General features: G+C 37.4%; 1 protein-coding gene across 10 annotated transcripts in view; it reads right to left on the bottom strand.

Annotated features, from left to right (window-relative positions):
* UBR2 (ubiquitin protein ligase E3 component n-recognin 2) overlaps positions 1-13,862 on the bottom strand; it is a 131,776-nt gene that overhangs the window by 38,713 nt on the left and 79,201 nt on the right. For 8 of the 10 annotated variants that reach the window (XM_032339991.1, XM_032339989.1, XM_032339985.1 and 5 more), the window contains 6 exons: positions 7,302-7,363; positions 6,548-6,658; positions 5,479-5,544; positions 3,778-3,900; positions 3,606-3,669; positions 2,500-2,624 (listed from right to left, as the gene is read on the bottom strand). In XM_032339991.1, coding sequence (XP_032195882.1) covers positions 2,500-2,624; positions 3,606-3,669; positions 3,778-3,900; positions 5,479-5,544; positions 6,548-6,658; positions 7,302-7,363 — 551 coding nt within the window. Of the gene's footprint in view, positions 1-2,499; positions 2,625-3,605; positions 3,670-3,777; positions 3,901-5,478; positions 5,545-6,547; positions 6,659-7,301; positions 7,364-13,862 lie in introns of those variants that run through there. The other 2 variants (XM_032339992.1, XM_032339993.1) reach the window with 2 other exon arrangements.

Below are 13,862 nucleotides of genomic sequence, written 5' to 3'. Positions count from 1 at the left end.
GTGGCTCGCTTAAGTGTCTGATTCTTAACTTTTGGCTCAGGTCATGATCAGTGTCCTGGGATCGAGCCCTGTGTTGGGCTCTGTGCTGGACATGGAGCTTGCCTGAGATTCTCTCTCTCCTTCTCCCTCTGCCTCTCCTCCCACCCCCAAATTATATTCTTCTTTATTCTAAGTGAATAAAGTCTAAGTGAAACTGTAATTGCTTCCTCATCTAACAACTCAAGATTCATATCCTGTATAAAAAAGTAGGAGCAATTTTTATCCTGACCAGATATTTAGTGATACTAAGAAATTATTAATTATTGTTCTTTCATCATGGCATAGGGATAGATAGGCTTTTCTAAAAGTCCTTTTAGGCCAGTTTCTCAACCATGGCACTGCTGATGTTTGCATCAGATAATTCTGATGTTGTTGTGGGGGTCTGCCCTATGCATTGCGGGATATTTAGCTGTACCCCTGGCCTCTGCTCACCGGCTGCCAGGGGCACCACACAGCCCTGCCCTGAGCAGTGACACTGCCAAATGTCTCCTGGAGGGCAAAACTATCCCTGGTTGAGAACCACTGTTTTAACATATAAACAGTTCCATTTATAGATGAAATGGTAAGCCCTGCATTCCGGTTTTTTAATTTTGGGGGGGAAGGGTAGTGGTTAGAACAACTCAGCAAAATAAAATTTTGGCTTATTGTTGTACAGCACTGTTTTACACATATATCAAACAGGCCAACCATCCCCCACCCCCGGCCAGGAAACTTCATAAACAAAAAAAGGAAAAAAAAAAAAGGAAATCTTCATCTTTGACCTTTTTAACCATCTCATATAAACCAACTACTTATATTATAACTAAGCACATATCAAAAAAGTTACTGCTATGCTTGGAATAAGACTGGTTTTTTTGTTGCTGGTTTTTTTTTTAAAAATAAGATCTTTTTTCTCTCCTTTGAAATGATAATGAACATGGTCACACACAAGTAAAGTCAGAAGCAGGTCAGAAGATACTTTGAAGGCTGGTTTGGTCATCCAAGATCATTAAACATGGCCGAGCACTAGCAATATGTACATAAAATATAAAATATAATAAAAAATACAAATTTTCTTTTTTAAGGTACTTTAAGAAAAAACGTAGGGTCTTAGAAAATTTGGTTCATTTCTCCCCCCTTGTGGCAAATTCATTTTGTGGTTTTGGTTGGGTGGTGGAGACTGTGTATCATTTGTGGGCAAACTTTGTTTTTTTTAAGATTTTATTTATTTATTTGACAGAGACACAGCAAGAGAAGGAACACAAGCAGGGGTAGTGGAAGAGGGAGAAGCAGTCTTCCTGCTGAGCAGGGAGCCCAATGTAGGGCTCGATCCCAGGACCCTGGGATCATGACCTGAGCTAAAGGAAGATACTTAACGACTGAGCCACCCAAGTGTCCCTAAACCAAGTATTCTTAACCAAATAATCCAGTGGGCATGCAGGGATTAGTGGTTTGGGTATAGATAAAACAAGACTGGTTAAAACTGGTGATGGGTTTTGTTACACTATGTTTTCTATTTCTATAGATATTTAAAACTTTTCATAATATAAAGTTTAAAGGAAGTATTATGCAACAAATACAGGTTTAAATCCCAGAAGAATGAACATTAAAGTTGAAAGTTTTGATCTATGTTTCAAATTTGGGGAAGCATTTTGAAAAGCCTCAAGGAAAAAAGGACCTCTCCTAACTATAAGTGTTGGGTATCTATCTGAAAAGCCCTGTGGCTGAAAAACAGGTGGCCAGGGAACTTGAGATCCTAGGTCGGTAAACAGTTACAATTAGCCCATGAATGCCCATGTGAACATTACTTTACATTCACTAAAATGAAAGAGATGGCTCCCTAAAGAGAGTTTCTGGATGCTTCAGAAGGAAAAAGTTCCGAAAAACTTTAGTATCCTCAATACAGATGAATAGATATTTTTCACTTCCTTCTCCAATATATGAAGTTGTAAAGCATTATCTCCACCCATGGCAACTTTGTAGTAAGGACTCAATAATAAACCCTGTCTACTGGATAAATAAATTCAGTTTTCAAGATCAGGTTTACTTTTATTCAGCATCCTTACCTCTTCTAAGAATTCAGGTTTATTTTTATTCAGCATCCTTACCTCTTCTAAGAATTCACTGTAAAAGATTCTACTCTTATGCTGCTGTCTATTCCCAGTCACTAGTATTCTTTTGTTTCCCCCATACAAAAAAAAGAAAAGAGAAAGAAAAAAAATTGAAGTAACCTCTACACCTAGTGTGGGGCTCAAACCCACAACTCCTTAGAGTCTCAACTACTCAGAGAGTCTCGCTCTACTAACAACTATCCAAGTGCCCCTCTAATTATTTCTAATAAGAGTGACTGGGAATTACAGTTGTCCTAGAACTGCAGTCTTTACCACTGTGGAAAAGGTATACAAAAGTAAATCTAAACACACTAGCCTGTCAGGAAAGGAAGCATTTCCATAATTTCTTTTGTAAGATGTAGGTACTTACATCTTCAGGTAAAGACTTCACCAATTCACTATGGGCCATAGGTTTGATGCTTAATTGATGGATAATCTCTCGCTTAATTTCATCTGTAGCATTTACCTGTCCAACTCCAGGACTAAATCTCTCTCCTGTTAGTGCAAAAGTATATATTCACACATTTAACATAATCACAATACTTAAGCAGCATACACTTTTAATTGGTGCAATACAATAATGTATTTTTCTTTGTGCACTAGGAAAGTAATAATTGGTTTGGCAACAAGCTAGGGTGAGAGCAGCTCCTAACCATACTTCTGAGGTTCAGACACAACAGGTGAGTACAGGCTTTGGGTAGCACAGAGAAAACTCTGCATGCTATTTTGAAAGAATGGGATGAGAAGGCAGGAAGGGACTCGATGTAGTCAGTAACTGGTAGAGCAGTAGATGTAACCAGAGGACTAGGAAACTGCTTTCACACCATCTGCCACAGGTAGCAGGGAGGGAGAGCCTTCCTCTGTCCTTCTATCTAGTGGCAAATAAGATCTCACCTTCTGAGACCTCTGTTAGTATCACCCCCTGACAGAAGCCAGGGTGCTCTGTTGTACGGACTACAGAGTCTAAAATAGTAGAGGAGGTAGAGAAGGTAAAGAAATAGAATAGGAAAGATGGCGGTGACAGGACTGAAAATACAGGCAATAAGAGAAGAAATCTGCATCTGTTAGCCACAGGTCTCTCTTAACTTATTTTTATCCTATCTAAAAGCCAAGATGACAGTTCTGTAACACAAAACCACAGAAAGAAACATGCTTAAGATATGAAGTAATAGTAAATAGCTCAAATAGCTCCTTAACATCTTTTTTACTTGATAAACTCTTCTGTCCTACTTTTTTCTCAACAAAGAGCCTTTCAGATTATTCTGCTTCAGCATTTTCACTCTCTTCTTCCAAAGCACCAAGGCATTTCACTCTCAGTGCTACAGTAACTGGAAGGGAGAAAGAGATGGATGCTCTAATCTTCCCCTGAAACTGAAGAACTGCTCAAACAAAAGAACTGCAGCTTAGAAACTTGGAACTATTTCTTATCACAAAAGTCAATGTAATTGATAAATGTTGCAAACAATCCAAACTTACCAACAAGCATTATAATGAGGTACAACATCTCTTCTATTAAAGTGTTGTTTTGCTGAACTACATCCTGTAACAAGTGGAAGGGAAGTTCAGAGATACAAATACAAACACATCCAAAAAGAATGAAAGATATTTTTTAAATAATGTATTGTGGTCTTATAAAACATGCTCTTACCTTATGGGTAATCTCAGAGCTAAATCTTTTTCCATAGTCTGGAGTACTGAAAATCTGGTAAAGTTCAAAGCGGCTGAGCATTATCATCAGGAAATGATTTGGATCCATCATGGAGACACCTGTCTTTTGTTTTGTTTTGTTTTTTTAAATGTTTGAGATAAAGGAAAAGAGGGAGGTTAAAAGGGTTACTAAACAATTAGTGAAAGATATTTTGGGCTGAATAAGTGAAAAGAGCTTACTTATTCACCAATCCCTATAAAAGATGACCCCCCCCCCCCCAGTCAATTCCCTACCTGTTGAAGCTACAAGTGTGGACAAGAATCTAAGCTGGTAAAACAAAATAAAGTATAGACAAAACAAAAACACCCTAACCTTACCCACTGGAATAACATGGACTATATGTTCTCTTGTCTTTTAATGCTCTGACTTAACTGCAACCCTATAAATTCCATTCTGAAATTTTATCTCTGGGCTCTCTTATCACTCTCTAGTAGTGCATGGACTCTGAGAGAAATGTGCTACTGCAATTAAGCTTCTAGCACTTCTTATTTACTTAATACTAAGTTCTTAAGGAGAACTCTCAAACTAATTTTTGGTGATAAAAACTATACTAACTGAAAGGTTTTTTTTTTTTTTTTAAAAGATTATTTATTTATTTATTTGACAGACAGAGATCACAAGTAGGCAGAGAGGCAGGCAGAGAGAGAGGGAAGGAAGTAGTCTCCCTGCCTAGCAGAGAGCCCGATTCAGGGCTTGATCCCCGAACCCTGGATCATGACCTAAGCCAAAGGCAGAGGCTTTAACCCACTGAGCCATCCAGGTGCCCCTGAAACAGCTTTTAAATATTAGTTTTAATTCTTCTTTAATTAAATCAACTCGAATTTTATTTTGAGCCAATCATTTTTGAAATTTACATTTCATAACCTTTCGTATCACTTTTAAATCTATTCAGCAATAATATGGAACAACTACTATGTGATTATGCTATCTGCACAATGGACAAAAAGGGACTAAGATACAGTTGCCATAGTTTAGTGGAAGGGACAAAAAGTAAATTGGCAACTGCGGATCCAGAGCTGTAAATGCTATGGTGGGGATGAACACCATGCTAGGACCTTCCCAAATGGGATATTTAGCTACATTTCTGTGTGTTGGGGAAGCCTTCTGGTGAAAGTGACACTAAACACTAAGACATGCAGGAAGACAAGCTGCAAGGTGAACAGAAAAGGAAGGGGATGGGGTGGGCAAACTGGGGAGCAAAAGAAACAGATGTGCAGAATTTAAGACTTAAGAGAGCATGGCAATTTCAGGGAATTTTAACATAGTTAAGTTTCATAAGCCTTAGGGTCTGGGGTCTTTAACCAGAGGACAATGAAGAAAAAGATGGCTTTCAGGTTTCTGACTCAACTATACGACTGTATAGATTATTAAACAATATACTGAGGTAGGAAACCCAAGACAGGAGGAAGGTATGGAGGAAATAAGAGGAGTTAGTTTGAATATACTAAATCTGAAACATGTCCAAGAAATCTAGATGGAAATGTTCTACAGGCTGTTAGCCATATGAGTTTAGAGCTCAGCAGACAGGGCTAGGCTAAAGTTACAGATTTGGGAGTAATCATAAGTGACTGGGTTCTGTGAAAATGACAAGAAGAAAAACATTTCCTACAACCTCTAAGTTTAATGCTTTTAATTCATTACCTGAAGCATTATTATATCCTTGTCAAACATTTCACGTCTGCATTTCACATTATGGTAGTAATATATCTAAAAAAAAATTGATTATATTGGGTAAATAGGTTTTTATTTGTGCAGCTCCCTTCCCTCCCCAATACCCAATAGCACATGGGTTTAATCCAAGTGTGAACGCAGATGCACACGCACATGCATGCTTGTACACACACACACACACACACGTGTGGTTCTCTCAACAGTTAATACTATCCTCACAGAGATTAATTAATTAGAAATTTCCAGATTTCAGTATTCACTCTATAGCCCACATTTTGCAACCAACTTTCTGGTTTCCCCAACAAAACTACTTTTCTATAAGGTTTATGGCTATGAAGAATGAAAACAAAACCAAACCAAACTCTATACCAAGCCTTGATAAGGTCTAAAAATAAAACCTCAATTTCAGAGCTATAGTAATATAACTTTTTTTTTGATTGAAGTACAGCTGACACACAATATTCCATTAGTTTCAGGTGTGCAACACAATAATTGGACAAGTCCATTAAGTTATGCTGTGCTCACAAGTGTAGCTGCCATCTGTCCCCATTTAACACTATCACAATACCACTGACTAAGAGTCCCTATGCTGTGCCTTTCAACTTCATGACTTACTCATTCCATAATTGGAAACTTACACCCCTCACTCTGCTTCACCCATTTAACCCATCCCCATAACCCCTTCCCCTCTGGTAACCATTAGTTTCTGAGAGAATTTTCAACTTTTAGCACAATTTCATTTAAATAGATGAAATCTGGATTTTTACTACATTATGTTTTGTTAAACTGTTCTAAAAATGATCTCAAATTAAAAAAAATTAAGTAACTTAAGTTCATTTCTATTTTTGATACTGTTTCTTGACAAAGTATGAATAAGAGTTCTAAGAAACTTTTTGGTTTAACATTACTTTTATCCTCTTGAACAATTTAATATAGATACTCAACTTTCCATGACTTAAGTACAGTGAAAATTACAACCTTCTCAGAAGCCAAAGGAATAGATGGACTGAAATCTCTTCATGAACTAAAAAACACTTACCTGGTTTACTAGAGAGAACCCATTTCTTCTCCACATGCCTGCATGTACTTGGGCACATAAAACAAGACATCTAAGAGGGTGTTCTATCAACATGGGTGGGCTAAGTTCACTCTGTATATAAAAAAAAATTTTTTTAATCCATAAAAATCTCAACTGTATAAAGAAGATAGGGTGATAGTGATGGAAACTATATAAAACAGCAGTCAAAATTAAAAATGTAAGTATGTTTGCCTGATGGTTAATTTTATGTGTTAACTTGGCTACGCCATGGTACCCAGCTTTTGATTAAGTCCAGTCCACATGCTGCTGTGAAAATATTTTGTAGATGTGATTAGCATTTAAATCACCATACTTTGAGTAAAGCACATTACCCTCCATAATGTAGGTGGACCTCATCCAATTAAGTTCAAGGCCTTAAGAGAAACACTGAGGTCCCCCAACCACAGCTGAAGAAATTTGGTTTCCAGAATGCCTTTGGACCTCAGACTACAATATGAACTCTTCCTTGGGTCTCCATATTTCAGACTTGCCAGACCCCATAATCTGCGTAAGCCAATTCCTTACAATAAATCAATTTTTTGTCTTTTTCTCTCTCCATACTTACACACCCCTGTGAACATGCACGTATGCACAATCTTCTATTGGTTCTGTTTTTTTCTCTAGAACCCTGATTAATAAAGTTTGTTTTAAAGTAATTTCAAGCACATCAAACATAATAAATAGGCATTTACTTTTAAATGTTAAAATTACTTACTAGAGGTAGGAGTTCTGGAAATTTGTATGCCACTTCGCTTTTGCTTAATAATACATGTAAACCTGCATAGGAGAACAAACAAAAAAGCATTTCTACAAATGCAAATCATTTAGAAAAAAGTCCTAAATATTCACTCAACTTCGTATCTACTCTTTCTCTTTGGGAACCTATCTCATTACAAAGTAAGATAAAAAATGAATTGAATCTATAAATGAAGCTTTTTGAATTGATATTCTCATGAACCTCTGTATCAAAGGTACACTTAGAGCTAGAGTCCTAATTACATTTACTAATACACAATGATGATGTTTTATAGAACTAAATGTTAGATGTACAAATATAGCAAAAGCAGTTCTGTAATTATCAAAGCAATTTATATATGTTATCCTCACTTTAAGGGTCATATTTCACTGTCCCCATTTAAAGTATAGCAGGAGATCCTTCTGGCAAGTGAACAGAGAGATGAGTCCTGGGATTCATGGTCCATGCCAATCCTGATCTCAGATTTAAGTTCCCGTAGAACTTTAAGATCAAAGCCTCTCTAGTTCCTAACTGCAAAGGGCTTTTGTATTGCTCAACCTTGCTTAATTCTGTTAACTAAGAACTAATTCTCCTATTTATGTTGCTGTCTACATAGAGAATGTTTTTCTACAATCTTATCAACAGATATGGCTGACCACTTATACTGGCTTGAGGCTTTTATACCCGAGAAGACCTGAATCATGAGTCTCATTCTAATGACCTGTACTTGACATCTGCCACTCAAGCTCCATTAGTACAAACCCCAGGTTGTTGTTGAACCGTTTTATGTGTGTTTACTTAGTAAGCTCTTCAATTAGATTATAAGCATTTAGGCCCAGTTTTATCAAATACAGTCAGGAGAATGCTCAAAAAGGTTCACTGAGGTCTGAGAGCAGTAAAGACCTAGGCAGAAATGAGTACAACTCTCAGAGTACTGACTGTTTTCCTTGTGGATAACTATCACCACTGGCCTCCAACATAAAACCAGAATTTTTAAAGGCAGCAAAGATCAGCAACTGAGTTGTAAATAGGACCAACATTCCTACATCCCAGCTGAAAACTTTCCCACAACACTGTGCTATCACCTGCTCACAAGTATCAATAGGTTCAGTATGCTCAAAGCACTTGTGGAAACAAAACAGGGCCTCAACAAGTTTCATACTAAGTACTTCTTTGTTGTTCTATTTGTTGCATTACTGATATTTGGATGTCTAAGTTCTCTAAAATCTCCACAACTTCCATAAGACTGCTGGAATGCTAGGCTCTAGCATTAAGAAAATGTGACAATGCTCAGAGCAGTCAAAGAAAAATGCACTCAGAAAAGAAAGAGGATTATTATTCCTGATCCCATGTCCATTTAAGAATAATAAAGAATAATAAAGGAATACTTTACATACTTTATGTATGTAAAGAATAATAAAAGAATAATAAGGAATAGAATACTTAAAGGAATACTAAAGGAATACTAGGAAGAGCTCTATGCCCATAAATTTGATAACTTAGATGAAATGTAACAATTTCTTGAAAAACACAGACTACCAAAGCTCCTAGAAGGAGAAACAGATAACTAGAACTAACCTATATCCATTAAAGAAACTGAGCCAGTAATTAATGACCTTCCAAAAAAGAAAACTATCAAGCCCATATGGTTTCATTGAGGAATTCTACCAAACATTTAAGGAAGAAATGATATCAATTCTCCACGATCTCTTACACAAACCACTTTTACATCATAATAAATTATTCAGCCACATACTTAAGATAAACTACAAATTCTGCAATGAGTAACTTCAGAACTTCAGAACTTCTACTCTCAAAAGTTAAAAATGTAACTAAAGGGAACAGTAGTATGTGAGCAGGATAAGAATTCCTGCAATTAAGAAATATGGAAGGAAGCTACACCGAAATGAGTCTGAAGGTAGAGATGGACAAGTGAATATTCAAAGTTTTTGGCTGCTACAAGGTGGTGGCTTCAAATATTCCACCAAGTATAACGGGCTTGTAAATCAACTACTTATGATTAAAAAGCTGTCATTCCAATGTGGGACTCACTCTAGACCTGCTGCTTAAAAGGTTATCAATAGGGGAGGAGTCAAGATGGCAGAGAAGTAGCAGGCTGAGACTACTTCAGCTAGCCGGAGATCAACTAGATAGCTTATCTAAAGATTGCAAACACCTGCAAATCCATTGGCAGATCGAAGAGAAGAAGAACAGCAATTCTGGAAACAGAAAAACAACCACTTTCTGAAAGCATATTTTCCTGGGGTTGTTGCCACCCTTTTAGTATTTTCCTTGCTCCTTCATATACTCTTATCTGGACAAAATGACAAGACGGAAGAATTCAACACAAAAAAAAGAACAAGAGGCAGTACCGAAGGCTAGGGACCTAATCAATACAGACATTGGTAATATGTCAGATCTAGAGTTCAGAATGACAATTCTCAAGGTTCTAGCCGGGCTCGAAAAAGGCATGGAAGATATTAGAGAAACCCTCTCGAGAGATATAAAAGCCCTTTCTGGAGAAATAAAAGAACTAAAATCTAACCAAGTTGAAATCAAAAAAGGTATTAATGAGGTGCAATCAAAAATGGAGGCTCTCACTGCTAGGATAAATGAGGCAGAAGAAAGAATTAGTGATATAGAAGACCAAATGACAGAGAATAAAGAAGCTGAGCAAAAGAGGGACAAACAGCTACTGGACCACAAGGGGAGAATTCGAGAGATAAGTGACACCTTAAGACGAGACAACATTAGAATAATTGGGATTCCAGAAGAAGAAGAGAGAGGGGAGCAGAAGGTATACTGGAGAGAATTATTGGGGAGAATTTCCCCAATATGGCAAAGGGAACGAGCATCAAAATTCAGGAAGTTCAGAGAATGCCCCTCAAAATCAATAAGAATAGGCCCACACCCCGTCACCTAATAGTAAAATTTACAAGTCTCAGTGATAAAGAGAAAATCCTGAAAGCAGCCCGGGAAAAGAAGTCTGTAACATACAATGGTAAAAATATTAGATTGGCAGCTGACTTATCCACAGAGACCTGGCATGCCAGAAAGAGCTGGCATGATATTTTCAGAGCACTAAACGAGAAAAACATGCAGCCAAGAATACTATATCCAGCTAGGCTATCATTGAAAATAGAAGGAGAGATTAAAAGCTTCCAGGACAAACAAAAACTGAAAAAAATTTGCAAACACCAAACCAGCTCTACAGGAAATATTGAAAGGGGTCCTCTAAGCAAAGAGAGAGCCTACAAGTGGTAGATCAGAAAGGAACAAAGACCATATACAGTAACAGTCACCTTACAGGCAATACAATGGCACTAAATTCATATCTCTCAATAGTTACCCTGAATGTTAATGGGCTAAATGCCCCTGTCAAAAGACACAGGGTATCAGAATGGATAAAAAAACAAAACCCATCTGTATGTTGCCTCCAAGAAACTCATTTTAAGCCCGAAGACACCTCCAGATTTAAAGTGAGGGGGTGGAAAAGAATTTACCATGCTAATGGACATCAGAAGAAAGCAGGAGTGGCAATCCTTATATCAGATCAATTAGATTTTAAGCCAAAGACTATAATAAGAGATGAGGAAGGACACTATATCATACTCAAAGGGTCTGTCCAACAAGAAGATTTAACAATTTTAAATATCTATGCCCCCAACGTGGGAGCAGCCAACTATATAAACCAATTAATAACAAAATCAAAGAAACACATAAACAATTATACAATAATAGTAGGGGACTTTAACACTCCCCTCACTGAAATGGACAGATCATCCAAGCAAAAGATCAGCAAGGAAATAAAGGCCTTAAACGACACACTGGACCAGATGGACATCACAGATATATTCAGAACATTTCATCCCAAAGCAACAGAATACACATTCTTCTCTAGTGCACATGGAACATTCTCCAGAATAGATCACATCCTCGGTCCTAAATCAGGACTCAACCGGTATCAAAAGATTGGGATCATTCCCTGCATATTTTCAGACCACAATGCTCTAAAGCTAGAACTCAACCACAAAAGGAAGTTTGAAAAGAACCCAAATACATGGAGACTAAACAGCATCCTTCTAAAGAATGAATGGGTCAACCGGGAAATTAAAGAAGAATTGAAAAAAATCATGGAAACAAATGATAATGAAAATACAACGGTTCAAAATCTGTGGGACACAACAAAGGCAGTCCTGAGAGGAAACTATATAGCGGTACAAGCCTTTCTCAAGAAACAAGAAAGGTCTCAGGTACACAACCTAACCCTACACCTAAAGGAGCTGGAGAAAGAACAAGAAAGAAACCCTAAGCCCAGCAGGAGAAGAGAAATCATAAAGATCAGAGCAGAAATCAATGAAATAGAAACCAAAAAGACAATAGAACAAATCAACGAAACTAGGAGCTGGTTCTTTGAAAGAATTAATAAAATTGATAAACCCCTGGCCCGACTTATCAAAAAGAAAAGAGAAAGGACCCAAATAAATAAAATCATGAATGAAAGAAGAGAGATCACAACTAACACCAAAGAAATACAAACTATTATAAGAACATACTATGAGCAACTCTACGCCAATAAATTTGACAATCTGGAAGAAATGGATGCATTGCTAGAAACATATAAACTACCACAACTGAACCAGGAAGAAATAGAAAGCCTGAACAGACCCATAACCAGTAAGGAGATTGAAACAGTCATTAAAAATCTCCAAACAAAGAAAAACCCAGGGCCAGACGGCTTCCCGGGGGAATTCTACCAAACATTTAAAGAAGAACTAATTCCTATTCTCCTGAAACTGTTCCAAAAAATAGAAATGGAAGGAAAACTTCCAAACTCATTTTATGAGGCCAGCATCACCTTGATCCCAAAACCAGACAAGGATCCCATCAAAAAAGAGAGCTATAGACCAATATCCTTGATGAACACAGATGCGAAAATACTCACCAAAATACTAGCCAATAGGATTCAACAGTACATTAAAAGGATTATTCACTACGACCAAGTGGGATTTATTCCAGGGCTGCAAGGTTGGTTCAGCATCCGCAAATCAGTCAATGTGATACAACACATCAATAAAAGAAAGAACAAGAACCATATGATACTCTCAATAGATGCTGAAAAAGCGTTTGACAAAGTACAGCATCCCTTCCTGATCAAAACTCTTCAAAGTGTAGGGATAGAGGGCACATACCTCAATATCATCAAAGCCATCTATGAAAAACCCACCGCAAATATCATTCTCAATGGAGAAAAACTGAAAGCTTTTCCGCTAAGGTCAGGAACACGGCAGGGATGTCCATTATCACCACTGCTATTCAACACAGTACTAGAGGTCCTAGCCTCAGCAATCAGACAACAAAAGGAAATTAAAGGCATCCAAATCGGCAAAGAAGAAGTCAAATTATCACTCTTCGCAGATGATATGATACTATATGTGGAAAACCCAAAAGACTCCACTCCAAAACTGCTAGAACTTATACAGGAATTCAGTAAAGTGTCAGGATATAAAATCAATGCACAGAAATCAGTTGCATTTCTCTACACCAACAGCAAGACAGAAGAAAGAGAAATTAAGGAGTCAATCCCATTTACAATTGCACCCAAAACCACAAGATACCTAGGAATAAACCTAACCAAAGAGGCACAGAATCTATACTCAGAAAACTATAAAGTACTCATGAAAGAAATTGAGGAAGACACAAAGAAATGGAAAAATGTTCCATGCTCCTGGATTGGAAGAATAAATATTGTGAAAATGTCTATGCTACCTAAAGCAATCTACACATTTAATGCAATTCCTATCAAAGTACCATCCATCTTTTTCAAAGAAATGGAACAAATAATTCTAAAATTTATATGGAACCAGAAAAGACCTCGAATAGCCAAAGGGATATTGAAAAAGAAAGCCAACGTTGGTGGCATCACAATTCCGGACTTCAAGCTCTATTACAAAGCTGTCATCATCAGACAGCATGGTACTGGCACAAAAAACAGACACATAGATCAATGGAACAGAATAGAGAGCCCAGAAATAGACCCTCAACTCTATAGTCAACTAATCTTCGACAAAGCAGGAAAGAATGTCCAATGGAAAAAAGACAGCCTCTTCAATAAATGGTGCTGGGAAAATTGGACAGCCACATGCAGAAAAATGAAATTGGACCATTTCCTTACACCACACACAAAAATAGACTCAAAATGGATGAAGGACCTCAACGTGCAAAAGGAATCCATCAAAATCCTTGAGGACAACACAGGCAGCAACTTCTTCGACCTCTGCCGCAGCAACATCTTCCTAGGAACAACACCAAAGGCAAGGGAAGCAAGGGCAAAAATGAACTATTGGGATTTCATCAAGATCAAAAGCTTTTGCACAGCAAAGGAAACAGTTAACAAAATCAAAAGACAACTGACAGAATGGGAGAAGATATCTGCAAACGACATATCAGATAAAGGACTAGTGTCCAAAATCTATAAAGAACTTAGCAAACTCAACACTCAAAGAACAAATAATCCAATCAAGAAATGGGCAGAGGACA

This window comes from Mustela erminea, chromosome 4, assembly GCF_009829155.1.
Source record: "Mustela erminea isolate mMusErm1 chromosome 4, mMusErm1.Pri, whole genome shotgun sequence".
Taxonomy (NCBI): domain Eukaryota; kingdom Metazoa; phylum Chordata; class Mammalia; order Carnivora; family Mustelidae; genus Mustela; species Mustela erminea.
This window is presented reverse-complemented; position numbering and strand designations above follow the sequence as displayed.